Source organism: Aulostomus chinensis, chromosome 20 (assembly GCF_037954235.1).
Source record: "Aulostomus chinensis isolate RoL2024-O1b breed Wild chromosome 20, RoL_Achi_v1.0, whole genome shotgun sequence".
Taxonomy (NCBI): Eukaryota; Metazoa; Chordata; class Actinopteri; order Syngnathiformes; family Aulostomidae; genus Aulostomus; species Aulostomus chinensis.
The window spans coordinates 9,779,214-9,796,320 of NC_141339.1; the positions used below are offsets into that span (position 1 = coordinate 9,779,214).

General features: G+C 41.1%; 1 protein-coding gene across 6 annotated transcripts in view; it reads left to right on the plus strand.

The window, feature by feature from the left end:
• Positions 1-17,107, plus strand: part of dlgap2b (discs, large (Drosophila) homolog-associated protein 2b) — a 118,407-nt gene that overhangs the window by 41,848 nt on the left and 59,452 nt on the right. For all 6 annotated transcript variants that reach the window (XM_086190646.1, XM_086190641.1, XM_086190644.1 and 3 more), the window contains one exon: positions 15,799-16,952. In XM_086190646.1, the coding sequence (XP_086046772.1) occupies positions 15,799-16,952 (1,154 nt within the window). The remainder of the gene's footprint in view (positions 1-15,798; positions 16,953-17,107) is intronic.

The following is a 17,107-nucleotide window of genomic DNA, read 5'->3' on the forward strand; positions in this document are numbered from 1 at the left end:
GTGAGAAAGGGTTTGTACGCACACTTAGAAAAATGACACGCTGAATTCCTTCATTGATTCACATAAACTGTATCAGCGATTGATTTAGTATTTAAAGTAATTTTTCAAGCAAAATTTGATGGTCTGGTTTTCTGAATGTTCCGCTTTTCCTTCTAGTTTTATAGTGAACTGAATATCTTTGTTTTTTGTTTAGAAAAATAAATAGTCTGGAGGAGCTTTTGCCATAAAAACTGGCGGATTTGCTTGATAATGAAAATAAAGCTACAGTGTACAGGCACAGATGTGGACAGCTGATGACCCTGGGGGTATGTTCTGCTGTTTATTCCTTCCAGTATCCCCATTCCACACGTCTGCACAGTACCTCCTTTTGAAGCGGATAAGCTGTATTGGACTGTTGTCTTAAACTTTTAAACATTCAAGCCATTCGAAGGCAAAAATTAGATCACATCATTCACGGAGCAGAAGGGTCAGAAAAGAAAAATCAACTGTTAAAAAAAATGTTTGTTTTTTTTAATGAAAATATAAAATAAAAATTAAAAATCAATAGATATCAATCAGCTAAATAATCACCACTGACAGATATACTGAATATAAAACAATTGCCCTGCAATAAATCCCTCCTTTCTGAAGACTATAAAGTTCCATTTTATTGAATCTGTTAAGGAGGATAATGGTAATTTTGAAAGCTGTAGTTTGTGGCGCCGTTGACTTTTACTGACAGGCGTTCCTAATGTTTTGTCCATCCAAATTTTACTGACTCAAGGTGACAGATTATTAGGAAGAAGTCCCAGTACAACTCAGTGCTTTTCAGCAGCACCGCAAATTACAGCCTCCAAAATCACTGAATTAATTAAATGAAAATCTCCAAAATAATTAAAGTGCCTTCTCAGATTCCATAATCATGTATATCATGAAAACCTGTCAGTGGTGTTAATGATTGGGCTGGTGAGCGTGTATATTAACAAAACAAAACTATATATATGTACTGGGACTATATACATACATACACACACACATACACACACATATGTATATTGTGTATATGTATATATACAGTGAACATTTTGACTTTACAGTCAACATTTTTCTCAGTAAATATATTTCTAACAGTGTTCCTGGTATGAACTTTTTACTAGATGTCGGAAACAACCCATGCAACACACACATGCAAAGAAATCAGACCTTAGATGTCCAGAAATTAAGTTATGTATTAAAAATGGAATGATACAGGGAAAAATTATTGAACACATGAAGAAAAGAAGGTGCAAAAAGCAACCAAAAAGACCTTTGCAGTCTTATTGTTGCAAAACGCACTGATGGCATTGGTTACAGAAGGATTTCTAAACTTCTGAATGTTCCAGTGAGCACTGTTGGGGCCATAATCCGGAAGTGGAAACATAATTTCACCATAAACCGGCCAGGTGCTCCTCGTGACATTACTGACAGGGGAGTTACAAGTATTATCAGAAGAGTTGTCAAAGAGCCAAGGACCACTTGTAGAGAGCTTAAGACAGACCTGGAATTAGTAGGTACAATTGTTTCAGAGATAATAAGTAATGTACTCAACAGCCATGGCCTGTTATGCACGCTCACCACATAAGACTTGATTGCTGAAGAAAAAAACATGTTGAAGTTTATATAAAGTTTGCTGCACAACATTTGGACAAGCTTGTGAAATACTGGAAGAAGATAGTCTGGTCAGATGAGACCAAAACTGAACTCTTTGGATGCCATAATACACACCATGTTTGGAGGTCACATGGCACTGCACATCACCTCAAAACCACCACACCAACAGTGAAGTTTGGAGATGGGACACCTCAGCTCAGCATTTTCTGCCAGGGAATATTCACACAGATGAGCAGGGTTCTGTATGAAGCACATTGCGATCTCAATAACCTATTTTCAGTGTTTATATTTAAGGGTTGACTCTTGCAGCTGTAATATCAGAGAAGGCATCAAACAAAAAATACTTGACATGATGCTGCTTGTAACTAACATTTAAATATCTCACTGCTTTATATGACCTATCTGCATTATCCACTAATGCAATAAGAAAAACTCTCTTTCTTTTCAGGAAGCATGGAGAAAGCCTCCGTGAGAGTAAAGTAGCTCTGTAGCAGCCGAACAGCTGTTTCATGCATATAGGCAGACAGTTTAGCTGTACTACAAAAGCACGACTATCACATTCTTAATGTTGTTCTGCATAGATGATGATGTAATAATTTGAGTAAAATATCCTGCTGGAGGGATATCATAAAACAATTTGATGTTAGATATTAAAACTCAAAAATTATAGTAATAATTGTGGTTAATTCAAGTGTAGATGCCTCGCTTGTCTATTCAGATGTACTGATCATCTGATTCTAAGTCTGATCTGTTATTATACATATGTTTATTTTGGAATGGAAATAAAGCACTGTTACCTCACAGCAAGAAGATTCCGGGGTTCGGGCTGCCTCTCGCCCATAGCCGCTGGGATATGCTCCAGCCCCCCCGCAAACCTTAACAGGAATAAGCGGAAGAAAATGGAAATGGATGGATGGATGGAATGGAAATAATTTAGGTGCTATCGCTACTAAATTGGACCTCCTGATCCAAAACCTGGAGATCCCGCTTCATGACTATGTACTAGACCACTGAAAATGATGAAAAGGATCCGGCAAAGACTTGTTTGGTCACAATTGTTCGGTATTGTAACAGAATGGAGATTGTTGGCTGCAAAGAGCACTTTAACATACTTTAAATTTTGGAGTGGCACCATTTTTCTTCTAAGTCCCTTTTGGGTCAGTAACAGCTGATGCAACTTCTCCCTTTTTGTCACTTTAAGTTGAGTTCTTTCAACTGTGCTCTGTACTAATGATCATGAGCGTTTGAGTGCAGTAAATCCTTGAATTGTTTTCAGCTTCAATGTCCTAACTCAGAATCTCTCACCAGCACTTAAATAATGTTTCACTCACGCATTCTCAGAGAGCACAGCTCAGGTTAAGAGGAGCAGCTCTGCAGCACTGGCAGCTCATGAAAATAGAACCTCATGAAAATATGGCTGCATCACTCTGGATACTGATCCACTGGATTGGCTTATTATCATTGATGATGTTGCTGCCACAAAGGATGTGACAGAGAGTAACAGGTATATTTTCACTTTAATCACTGAATGTGTCTATTAAGGCAACGTGTGACTCACAGGGGATTATGTGTTATTGTGTAGATGTACTGACTGCAGGCCTTATTGAGTCTGTTTCCGAGAGGTGTTGATTTATTGGAAAGGTTATTTTAGAGGCTGTCATTTGTGTTGCTGTTGAACTGCAAAAGTAGTGTTCACCATATTCTGAATAAATGAGGTGATTTTAGAGGTCGGCTGAGTTTATACATTTGTATGTTAAAATGTTCTAAACTTGTGTTTGTTGATGATAGATGCTCTCAGCAGTTGTGATTGACACAGTATAAACCGGAGGTTGGTGCAAAGGCTCTTGCTAAGTTGTGCCAAGTCCAACCAATAGTAGGCCTTCTGGCTATAGCTGAATTCCGATTTTATTGACGTTGCTTTTGTTGCTAACAAATCTAATCTTGCCTGTGTAACTGTAGGAAAATACCCTGAGCTAGTGTCATCCATCCATCCATTGTCTTCCGCTTATTCCTGTTAAGGGTTGCAGGGGGGGGGGGGGGGGGCTGGAGCCTAGAAAATGAGAAGAAGTAAAGATCGGAGTTCATAGAAGAGGCCTAGGGAACCTTCAAGATTTGAAGAATGCAAGAACTGGCCAAAACCACACCAGAGTAATGCATGCAACTGGTCAAACACTTTTATCTGAAGTCCATCCATCCATCCATTTGCTACCGCTTATCCTGTTAAGGGTCACGGGAGGGGGGGGGGGGGGGGGGCTTTGGGTGAGAGGGAGGGTTCACCCTGGACAGGTCACCAGTCCATCGCAGGGCCAACACATAGAGACAGACAACCATTCACTCTCACAGCCACACCTACGGTCAATTTAGAGTATCAATCAGCCTCGTCCCCTCTTGATGTCTTTGGACTGTGGGAGGAAGCTGGAGTACCAGAGAGAACCCACACAGGAACAGGGAGAACATGGAGACTCCACACAGAAAGATCCTGTGATGGAGCTGGGACTCGAACCCAGAACTGTGAGGCCACAGTGCTGACAACTGCACCACAGTGCCACCTCTAGTTTCAGTGTCATACCCAATATAGGGGTTTATTGTGCTGATCAGTTTACAGACTAACAGAGGAACAGAGATTTTTCAAAGATGTTTGGTCAGGGGTACAATCAGCTGTACAGTTTCCATCTGCAGAAAAAAGTGGACACCAATTTGACCTTTGAAGCAAATGTTAATATTTATTTATTTCAAATTTTTGTTTGTTTTTTATTTCATGAATATTTTCTTTCTTTTAATTTACATTGTGCTCTCTTCTTCCCTCTGTAAATGCTGCTGAAACTGCCTAAATTTCCCCTGTGCGAGATTAATAAAGTATTCTCATTCTTGTTCTTATTAAGACAAGGATTTACATTTAGAAACCCTCTGTCTTTGATGCATTTTCTGGCAGTTATGGTGTTATAGTATCGGAGTTGGAAGCCGCTAAAAATGATGACCCAAGACGCATATTTCAGCATTTAAATTACATCTGGCATCACAAGTAAATACTTAGGTTCTTTTTCTTTTTTTTTACTCTTTTGAACAATTTTGAGCACTTTAATTTAACAAATTTGAACTCTTAAACGTGAAACTTTCAATGGTTTCCCGTTCAATACGATACAGAAATTGGAAATTGGAAGCGAAAATCGGTTTAAACTACATTTTTCTTTCATTTTTAACCCTCGAGGCCCAGATTAAATAATTTAGATTAGATAATTTTTTTTTTTTTTGGAGTCTCGGCCTGTTGGGCAAAGTCAAGCACAAGCATGTAGACTGAGTTGATCTGTTCCTCGTTTTGGTCGACTCGGCTCACATATGTCTAATATTACTTTTACCAGTATAAACTGATCAATATTAGAAAAGAAGCAGGTTTATCTATGATTCTAATTCATGATGGAAATACTAAAACCCCCTTATCCCAAAAAAAAGAATTTGTATGATGTTTTGGCTCCTGTATAATGTGTGATCTTCAAGAGATTGTGTTATTCTTTTATATATATATATATAAAAGAATAACAATCTTGATAACATTAAGTAATTAGCTGTGTGCCTAACAGTCAAATCCAGCTCAAAAATTCTTCGAGTAGACATTAAAACGCTGAAGTTGGTAGATGTAGAATAACAAAATGCTCTCTAAACAGTGATATCAGGTTACTGTTCTACAGGCAGAGGCTTAAACAACCTACGCAACCCAGACGGCTAAAGTGTAGCAGATGTCTCAATCCTGAAACTCACACAGAATGTACAAAGTGAGACTTCTACAGTTCTGCACATATGAGCAGTTTCCATGGTAATATGTCAACATTTTCTGCAAGGTCTGAATTAAATGACGGCAGGATGCTGAACATCAGCCTCCTGGACCTGAATTTGAGTTTTTCTCTCTGCATTCTCATCAGCGGTGATATATTTTGTGTATAAATCATTACCTGAAATGAGGCAAAGGCGAGGATTAATGCTTCATCTTAATGAAACCGAACAGACGTGGTGTGGGATAGACGCCAACCATGTGAGAAGACCATTTCTGGTCATCTGGGAAGGGTATGTTTCAGCGTGTACGTCTTCATCTATTGAGTGAAATGAAAGTAGTGTGGGAGGCTTTCCAGGCTACTGCACAGTGAGCAGTGATGGATGAGAAGCTCCTTATTTGGCATTTTCTTCCGTTGAAGGGCGTAGAGAAGAGATCGAGGCTTTGTCCAGGGTGTGTGGCATCACTACAACATCAGTCAGCGTCTGCCTGCTGTGGAGAGAGCAGCAGCAGCAGTGGGATGGAGTGGGCGGAAGTCAAATGGTGAATGCAGCCTCTGCTGCAAAGCTACATCCAGTTGAATATGATTTTGTCTCAGTTGTGAGAGTTAGCATTGTTTCTGCTTATATAACGTTCTCTGCTATTCTTATATTTATGTGCAAAATTATATCACTTTTTAAAAATGTCCTCTCGCTCATCTCTGCTGTACCATTACTATTTTTTGACAATAATTCTATTTTTTTGGTCGCTGTTTTCTGCCGTTTATACCAAAATATAGATCATATAATTTCTAGGAGTTCTCAACTTTCCTATTTCACCATCTTGATGCGGGACATTCACCTGTGTGTTAGTGTACTTTTTCAACAAATCATTGCTAAGAATTTACCAGTGGCATGCTATGTGTGATTTTAGTTCGGCCTGAGGCCTGTGGTCCTAAAGCCTGGATAACATCAGGGCCAACTGTGGCACGGTTTGGTTTAGGTACCAGAGTAGCTCGGTTTACACATTTTTGTGAAAAAAACAAAACCAAGTAACTGTTAATTCCGGCTCGATTTGTGCACAGAATGTAGGGATGCGTTACAAGCTGCTACAACGTGTCATCTTTGCTTGCATCAAACTTGTAGGTGAGAACAAACTGATGTGCTTTCACATGAAGGCAGATGCGGGGCCCTTGTGTTATTTGCAAGATCCTCAGTAACTTGCATATGTGTGTATATGGCCGACTCTGCATGTGAAAGGTTTGTTTGATGCAGCAGTTTCTCATATAGACATTTACGAATACCTGTGCCAGCATTGTATATGAGTGTGTAGTTGAGGGTTTTTCTTTTAGAAAGGATGTAAAGATTGGTCTCTGTGTGGTTTTGCGTGTACTGATGTGAAACAGATTGAAATTAACATATAGATAAATGAATGGAGAAACCCCACAGTCAGTTTACATGCCCAGTTACAGTCGAGCCCGAGTCAGGGCTCAACAAGGCCATTTAATTGGACTACTGTTGTTCTCCCAGTGCACATGAACTGCATGAATCAATTTATTGACGGAAGTCTGTCTGCATCTGGAAAGGTACAAGCTGGCAATAGGCCTCCTTACAGCTGCTGCAATCAGCATTTCTTTCAGTTCACCTTTTCTGTCATATACTGAAGCAAGTTAACCAGCAGCATTCCTGTAAAAACTCTGTCAGCTGCCACGGCAAGTTTATTTCCTCATCTGTAACAAAATACGTTCACGTACTTGACTGTGTGGTATTTGACTTCCAGGGTTAAATACCACTGGGGGCCTGTGGAACGTGTAGAATCTTTGGCCAAATAAAGCGTGTATATTCTATTTGATTCCTAGTGCATTATTTGACTGACTTTCAGTTGGACTAACTCGCTAACATCAATTTTAAAAGTCCAGTTTGGGTCCAGCTAGCTTTTTCTAACGTCATGTAAACGTAATGAGCGAGGGGACCTGATACATTTAATATGCCATCAGGAGTATTTTGCTTCATTATGAATCCATTCAGTTACTCCTAGGGATTCGTATGTGTCCCAAAATTCTGCAAATGTCCCAGTTTTACAAGACTGGTGGCAAAAATTGTTCAAGAAATATATTTAAAATTTGATCCTTCCATGATGTGTTCATGAAATTTATATTAGCTGACTGCTTAGTTTGCAGAATCATTGTATTGACTGCACAGATGATATGGTGAGTACAGTCTATGATTTAGTTTGAGAGGTCAGGGTGAAGGATCACCCCGGGTGAGTAATATCTATTGATCAAGAATGGAAGTTTTGCTCAGCGGCGATCAATAAATTATCTCACGGATATCATGTCTCAACAGTGATTCATGCTCTACAGTTCGGCTGCCTGTTGCTCTGTTCTTCCCTGTGGCATTAGCTAGCTGCGTATTGCTGTGGAGGAGTAAGGCCTCATCTCTTCCAAGTTATGTAACCATCTTGGGAAATGCTGGCCAGGAGATGACTGTAGCATAGCGGCACAGCTTTCACTTAGCAGCCAGCAGCGCACTAGTTTCCCAGAGAGCAGAGCAAGCAGAGAGGCTTTCCCCTCTCTCTCTCTCTTTCTTCTCTGCTGCACTGGCCCTAATCTTTCCCCCCTCTGTGTGTGGCATCCTTGTCAGGGTAGAAATGGTTTACAGGCTGCATCAGGTGCTGACAAAGGCACATTTAAGGTAGAGAGGAAATAGCCTGTAGATCATGCACCACAATAGCTGTTGCATAAGCTATGATGCAGGAAAGCTCTCATCATTGTTTCACATATTTGCAATGATGCACAACTACGGTTGTGAATAACATTGGTTGTAAAATGACAATTGATTTTTAAGACACGTTACAGTTTTAAAATCAAACATTGCCAAAGTTACTGTCCAGACAAGTCACGGTGTGACACAGTACATCAAAAGCACTATTGTAACTTTGGTCAACGGAGCAAATGGTTGTTCATCATTAAAAGATTGCCTGATGCAGCTAATCATGACCAACTTGTGTGCATTTTCCTTCATTGAAAAGGTGTTATGAAATCTTTTCTATTTTCTAATGGTTTATCAACACAAACAGTATGAGTCACATTCACAGCCTGGCTGCTTGTAATCTTCTCAACTGTAAATGTAATCTTCTGAAATTTTCCCTTCATCCTAAAAATGGAAACAAGCTTTCTTGCTTTTCTCAAAGGCCTTTCAGAAGCTTAATTCTTATCTATCTCTAGTCCATCAATCCCAATCCACGTGTCCCCTCTTCCTTGACTGGCTTTACCTCGCTTCTCATACTACAAATTAATCACATTACACTCCCAGAAGATGTGCAGTAAAAGCTTTAACCTCAATTCAAGCACACCTGCTCTCATCCAGACACACTACTTTCCATTCACACATGGAAGCTTTCAAGTACAATCTGCTGGTCATTGAGCAGTTGGAGGTTGAGTTCACCTCATCGGTGGTAATGTAGGACGAGCAAGTGCTGCTCTTTCACCTCCCACCCAGTCCACGGATTCAACATTCACAGAGAGAATCGGTGCAGAAATGTCTTCAGGCCTACTAGCCTGTAAAGAACACAAAGTGCTGTTTTGTGGAGAATACAGCTAAGATGATACGAAACAAGACAGATCCAGGTCAGGGTAGTTCATCAAGTTTTACTTCCACCAGTTTTCAGTACTTTTCCTTGTGCATGCTGCTGTAGAATCTGAGCTGTAGCGTGTGTGGTTCAAACACTCACTTGATCTGCTCCACAGGTTACTTCGGGGGGTAAGCAAGAGGCTAAAGGTGCTCTAGAGTTGCATCAGCTCGTCGTGGGGAGAGTGGGTGGCATTGTCCAAGACAGAGCTGAGAAACTCAACATCCCCTCTGCTCCTGCCTTCAGGGTATCCATACTCAGCCCTATGACACAACTCGCTTTTTTTTTTTTTTAACCAGTTTGTTGAGCCTGCCGGCATCCCCTGTATTGATGTCACTTCCCCCGCATGCAGAAAACAGCACACTGGACGCTCTGTATTAGCAGAAGTTGCACAGCAGTCTGTTGAAATATTTGTTGACCTGGACCCTCCTGTGCAGACAGTCCGCGTGTTGGGAGACGAGACAAAGTTGTGATAGAATACAAACTCCCTGTACCTTGTCTCCACCAACTCCGTGACACGGTGGTGTTGGGGTTTCATGTGGTTTGATATGAATATTTAGTTCGTTGACAATTGCACTCACGCTAATTTAATGTGAAGATGAAACAGCTGCCAGAGGATTAGATTCCGCACAATAATAGAAACCAATAATAGATCCTCAAATATTTGTCACCGCACAAATCCAGTGAATGGCAACAATCAAGTCACATTATAAACTATTTTCCTGGCCTTTACTGACTTGCTTGTGTACATTTTTTAATGCCACATAACTATTGATTATTGTATGGATTTAAATATGTGGTTTATGACATGGGGGGAAAAACGCAAAGGTTACATATTAACAACAGCACTTCTGAAGTGGGTCTAAAGAGGAATATGAGCTATATAAACAACAGCCTTAATCCAATTCTGTCCAGTGATTGATTGAAAAAAAAGTGAAAAGAATTTTTTTCCTCCTTCACACTGTTTCTATTTTAAAATGTTTGGTGTCAAATTAAATCTCCTGGAAAGTAATTGCTTGCTTGAGAGAGACAAACAAATGGAAGGATAGTCTCTGAACAGTTAATTTTGTTATCACTGAACTACCACAAAGGTAGTTTATGTAATTTAACTCACAGAGGATGGAGATGCAGATGATATTGACACTACTTTGTGGGGTTTGGCCTCGGTCCTCTGAGAATGTATACTTTGGTTTTCACAATGTTCGTGTCACCACCAGTGATGTGTGATCCTAACTGGTATATGCATCGACAATGACAGTTGAATATTTCATTATGATATAAAACAGCGATGAGTTTTCAATATGTCTTCTCCTGGAATCTGAAAAACTTAATTTGTATTTGTTTACAAAAAGAAATATATTTTGCTCACTTTAAGCTCATTGGTCGCACAAACCCAGTGACCTCATTTTCTTCCTGCAGCCAGAAATTTTTCTTGACGTTTATTGCGTATCTTGTACAAACCTGCAAAGAGTTGAATGTTACAAGAGGAACACAATAGACGTCAACAGCAGAGATTGTGAACAGCTATCAGGCTCTGCTTTCTGCATGTAAGACCAAAAAATAAAAAATAAAAAAAAGAATCCTATTATGTGTAAGAAAAAAAATTGTGAATGAGGCCAAATAATTGTACTTTTTTCCAAGAGTTTATTGTGCTTCCCAAGAATACATCACGCGCTCAACAATAATGTTACCATGGTCAATTAGGGGAAGGGAAGGGCTGAGCAGAATGCATGATAATGTGATGATGGAGTAACAAGAAAGCCTGAAATGATAATGAGAGGAGTTGCGCATTGAAACAGATGTTGCACACCTAAATAGGATGATGTCACTGTAGTGGATCGTCACCCCAACCCGGTCCCAAACTCAGGTCTATAGGGTAGCAAACATGCTTACTGATCGTGATGCCAAAGAGCCACGCTTGTTGACATGGCCACTAGAATGCATATTTAACCATGGTGACGGTGATCCATCATATTACCCCTCTCTTCGGGAAGTGTGTGCATACGCTTTAGTCATACATGCCTCCTTCACAGCAGTTTTCCCACCCACTAGTATTTTACCCGCCTCTGGGGTCCCTCACAAAGGGGTCAACCTATCATGGGGGTCCTTCATACAGCCGACACACTGGGTATGCCTCCATTGACCTCAAGGCCTGTCATCCCTCTTTTGACACCATATGTTGCAGAGGTAGCAGGGGTCACCCCACCCTGGTCTCAAACCCAGATCTACAAGGGGCCAAAGATGCCTACTGACCACAATGCCAAAGAACCAAGTGTGTTGGCATGGCAGCCAGAGTCCATAACCATAACCACCATAACCATGGCGCTAGTGATCCTTCGTAGGCACCTCAAATTCTTAAACCACCCTCACTGCACTACCTGCTGATTACGCAAAGGTGTGATTCATGCATGACAGCTGCTCATCAAAGAGCAGGCCAAAGGCGTTGTCACGTCATACATGAGGAGGTGCCTCGACAGCTGAATTTGCAGAGTTACCCCAAGCAACCTGAGGCAATTGGCGGAGCAGACGGGCACTATGAGTTCAAACAGCCCGTCAGCTTATCCTTAAACTGCAAAGCCAGATTTTTATGATATCTTTAATAGTTTCAGTTCTCTCTGTGCAACTTAAAGAGCAATTGAACAAAATGTTGATAGCTGCTGTGGTTAAAGTTGTCCATGTCTCACATTCGCTAACTGTAACAATGAGTTTATTGCTTTTCGTTTTCATTTGACATTTTTTGTTGCCAAAGCAACCAGCTGATGTCATGTTCATTGTGGTGACTGAAAGAGACAGTGTGAAGGGACTTGGGAGACATGGAGCTATAAAGTTGGGAATACGATAAGGAGAAAACCACATACGGACTCAACAGTGTCAAAAATTTCAGCACCACGGCACTGCGTCCCGCTTTTTACTGCACTGCCACTGCAATTAATTATGCTAAAATAACAAGTGTGGTCACTATCATGTTTTATTTCACCTGAAATCGTAAACAATCACATACATGTTTAAAAAAATGACTTCAAAGAGACATTTACATTGAGACATAGTAAGAGTGATAGCGAGTCTTGGTTGATTGTGTGTTTCCATGCTGGGGCTTAAATTCAATATCACTTGGAAAAAATGTGGCAGATTTTTAATTGTACACCAACACAATAGCCCATCTGGCAAATCAAGCTCAAGTGTCGGTATCACATTACATACTGTATGTGTCTTTTCTCCCTTTTGTGAGGAGGGGATCCACCCCAAACAACCTTGAAAATCCTATTACAGACCCTGGGTTTTCAGCAGTGGTTGCCATGACAACTGTGCAATTTATTTCTGGCTCCTTTGAAATGGTGTGTGAGATCAGAGATCCCAACATTATGTAAGACGTTGTGCTCTGTTCCAGACTGGGGTTTCCTGCTGCAGAGAATTTAAAATAATTAATTACAGGGGAATGGTAGACACTCCAGGTGCTTCAGCGGTGTCTCCCTGTTTACCTGATGATATATTGCCTCTGATAACAGTGCATTTATAACAAAGAGGGCTGGGGGGAATAAAGGATTATCTTGACTGTAGTTTTAAGTTAGGATTTAAATAAGTAGCTTAGCACTTGTTGGATAAAGCCTCTTCATTATAACATATCTGCAAAATAACAGTATTTAAGTGTCAGACCTTGCTTGAATGTAATTTATATAGATATGAGGGAATTACTTCACATTTGGCACAAACATCCACTTCGAGTAAAGAATTTGCATCTAATAACTGTGACCTCACAACATATGTTTTAGTCATAATTCAACAACTCACACATGGCATGATGGCAAAATTTGTCACAATTAAGTCACAATTTCCAAAAGGTCAGAGGTCAATGTCATTGTGATGTCATGATGTACTGAAAAAAGTGTTTTCTGGCCCAAAAAAATGGTGCCAAAAGCCAAAAATGGAGAGGGTACCATTAATGCATTAGATCAAATTGAACTAAGCATATATTTTGGACTCGGGCTGCACGATGGTGCAGTGGTCAGCACTGTTGCCTCACAGCAAGAGGGTTCAGGTTTTGAGTCCTGGCTCAAGCACAGGATCTTTCTGTGTGGAGTCTCCATGTTCTCCCTGTTCCTGTGTGGGTTCTCTCTGGTACTCCAGCTTCCTCCCACAGTCCAAAGACATCAAGAGAGGACGAGGCTGATTGATACTCTAAATTGACCATAGGTGTGACTGTGAGTGTGAATGGTTGTCTGTCTCTATGTGTTGGCCCTGCGATGGACTGGTGACCTGTCCAGGGTGAACCCCGCCTCTCGCCTGACAGCCCCCCACGACCCTTAACAGGATAAGCAGAAAACAATGGATGGATGGATGGATATATTTTGGACTCTTTGGAATCTTAAAGTGCCATAAAGATTTTTTTCAATGAGTCAAAGGTCCATTTATTTAGGTTGGCCAGGCCACATGCGATAATACTGTAATATTCAATACAAAACACCATTTTCATTCAAAACAACAACAAAAATACGAACTAAAATAAAATGTCATTTCCATTTTGACATAATTTGAAATAAGTACTTGAATAAAGAAAAACATGACCCCTGTCATTAGCCCAAAATAAATATGTCAGGAGGGGGTTGAGAACAATTTTCTTTTTAAATTTAAACACGAAGAACCACAAGGAAGAAGGGAAAAATGTATTTCTGTCCTATGGTGAATCAAGCATCCTAGGAATTCCAAACTAACACGGATGATAAAATCAAACCAAATGTCCCTTTCAGTTTAAAATTTTACAAACTGCTCCAAAAACGAAAGTGAAAGTTAAAAACTTGGGCTCGCAGCAGTGAACTGAGTGACCCAGTAACAGGCTGTCTGTGTATCATTGGCACGTTCGGAGTTACAAACAACAACAACAACAACAAAAAACGCTCCGGCCAACCGCCCATTCGGGAAACCTTCTGAAGCTCCCTATGGCCACCCTCCCTTGACGTGCTGAACCAACCAAAATCCAAAGCAAGGGAATAACAATCCAGGGGTTGCAAGTAGGCGGCCATTGAGGATCACTGCCCTTGGCCCTCGGAGTCTAGACTACAAAAATCATAACTGTGTTTAGTTTGGTCAGTATCCTAATTATTTAAAATGATTGTTATCCACTCTTTCACTCATTGTCCATCCTTGACTCTGGAAACGTAATACTTACTTGCTTCCGTGTCAGGTAACTTCAAATCAAAGTGTTTCTAAACAATTAAATTGGTTTTACTTTCCCATTACTTTGGCTGGAACTAAACTGAATAAGCTACAGCCTGAATGAGAGTGATTTTGGGCTTTTTGGGAGGAACGAAGGTGAACCACTGAAAAGGAAGGGAGTGTAGTGGTGTTGTAACGGAAGACAAAAATTAGAGCATCCTTGCAAAATTGAATTCAGCACCATTACTAATCAAATTTTATTAATGTTCCAGTCCGAAGATGAACTACAGTGAACTAGGATTGTTCTATGAGATATTTTTTGGAGGCTCAAAGCCTTATATGTTGCTGAATGCAAATCATTCCTGTTTCTCTTTAATATCTATTTGTTTGTGATTTAATAGTAATCTAACATCACTTGATTATTTACTGTCTTATCTTCGTGTTAATTTGGCTGTTTACTGGGATTGTTATTGGCTCCTCTTTCATAAATTTACGAATGAATTTACACACATTTACAAAGATGAACATACTTAAGTTTGTTGTCTCAGATGAAGAGATATCTTGTCCTTCAGAATGCGGAATTAACTGAGGTGAATACTTATATGTTAGGGATGCATATCGTTAGGATATTATGATACCGATACCAATACCGATATGCTATCAATACTCATATTTATCAATACTCTTATAGATATCATTGCGTGTAATTTGGTGTAAATAAAGAAGTGAAAAGATGTTAAAAGATTCAAGAGGGGGTAACACCAGCCACATCATGTAACATTTCACAGCATGGAAGTCTTTTCTCAACACCTGCCTTTTAAACCTTAAGCAAGTCAACTAGGTTTGCAGTGCAGGTACTGTCAAACAAACTAGCAGCACACCATGCATACAGCGATGCTGAAAATGTGCCTTAAAAGGAACTGTCCATTCGATACTTCAACATAAGCTAAACTTACAACTATACTGTAAGTGCTTCTCAGATGTTAATAACTACAAACTTAACAAGTATACTCACCACGAACTGCCATTGTCAAAGCAGTGTTGGACATTAAGCTGGTTAATTGCACTGAGGAGGACCCAGTGTTCGCATTAGCCCCTTAGCTTAAGAAGCAGTCAAAACACACTCTCTTTCAGCTTTATTCCATGAGTTCCCAAGTGTTTCATTAAGTTGCGGGTGTTTCCCCACTTGGACATAACTACTTTGGGACAAAAATTGCACTGAGCCGAGTTTCCAGTCTTTTTGGTAAAGTGAGCCCACACCTTTGACCATTTAGCTCTCAAGGCTGACATGATGACTGGAGGCAAGCAGGTGCTACGTCATCACCTGCTGTCAGCAGCAGTGGTATCATAATTACATGATGGTTAGTTGCATAAACAATACTGATAGCAGTATCATTTGTCCAAAATCTTAGTTGTATTTCTGTATCAACCCAATTAGGAACCAAGACCAAAAAAATACCAGTTCTCAATATGCATCCCTATGTATGTTACATTTTTGCCTGTTTGGAGTACCACAATAGCAGTTTCAAAGTTGAATTTGGGCTGCTGGCAGAAGTCTTTGTGATTGCCGAGAGCAATTATCTCTCCGACTCAATCTCCTCTTATTTCTTTGTTTTGTCTTTCTTTTTCCGTCTCTCAAACAGACCAGAAGTTTCCACCTTGGTCCCCGTATCGAAAGTTCAATGAAGGCAGACGCCTCCCTCTGGCCAGGAACATGAAGGGCTTATCAGGCAGCCGTTCCCAGCACCAGATCCCTTTACCCCATGGCTTGGACTACGACCCCCATGTCCATGATCTCCATGCTCACCATGGCTCTGACTCCCGCCACTCCTCCTACCTGCTCAGCCCAACAGAGAGCTGCCCCATGGACTTCCACCACCGCTACTCACCACGCAGCTCCATCCACTCTGACTGCATGATGATGTCCCCTGTCATGATGCCCCCTGCTGCTGTGTCAGACCACATCTCCAGCAGCACCTTCCCCAGAATGCACTACAGCTCTCAGTACTATGACTCAGCTACACGAGATGACTGCGCTGCCATAACTGCCTCCGCCACCTCCCCAGCTGTCGCAGCTGCTGCAGCCGCGGCAGCTGCCTCCTCTCACCATGCTGGCACCAAGAGCAACCGCCTCCCTGCAAACTTGTTAGACCAGTTTGAGAAACAACTGCCACTACATCGCGATGGCTTCCACACGTTACAGTACCAGCGCACCTCCACCACCACTGAGCAACGCAGCGAGAGTCCTGGCCGCATCCGCCACCTTGTTCATTCTGTCCAAAAGCTCTTCACCAAGTCCCACTCCCTGGAGGGATCGTCTAAGATGAACGGCACAAAAGGCGATATTGTAGGAGGCGGAGGAGCAGGGAGCTATCATCATCATGGCCACCACTCCACCAAACATGGTAGCAAAAGGAGCAAGAGCAAAGAACGCAAGCACCGCTCTGGTGGCTGGTGGAGCTCTGACGACAACCTGGATAGTGACAGCACCTACCGCACACCCAGCGTCATGTCACGACACCATGGGGAACATGTCAGCCACTGCTACCCAGATTCCATGCACAGCCACCACTTTGGAGACCTGTCACTCAAGACCTCGAAGAGTAACAATGATGTCAAGTGCTCGGCCTGTGAGAGCATGGCCATGGCGCCCGAGGGCAAATTCATGAAGAGGAGCTCCTGGTCAACGCTGACGGTTAGCCAGGCTAAGGAGGCCTATAGGAAATCATCACTCAACCTGGAGAAAACCATGATGCACACAGACCGCAAGCCCTCAAGGACGTGTCACTACCTGCAGGTTAGTGATACTTTACCTCATGCCAGAAGTGTTTTAAATGAGCAGAGATAGAGAAAAAGAGGAAAGACCAAAAATACAGAATTGCAGATACTTTATATACTTTTATGTGTATACTTATATCTTTAAGAAATGGAGGGGGAAGGCTCTTAATGTTG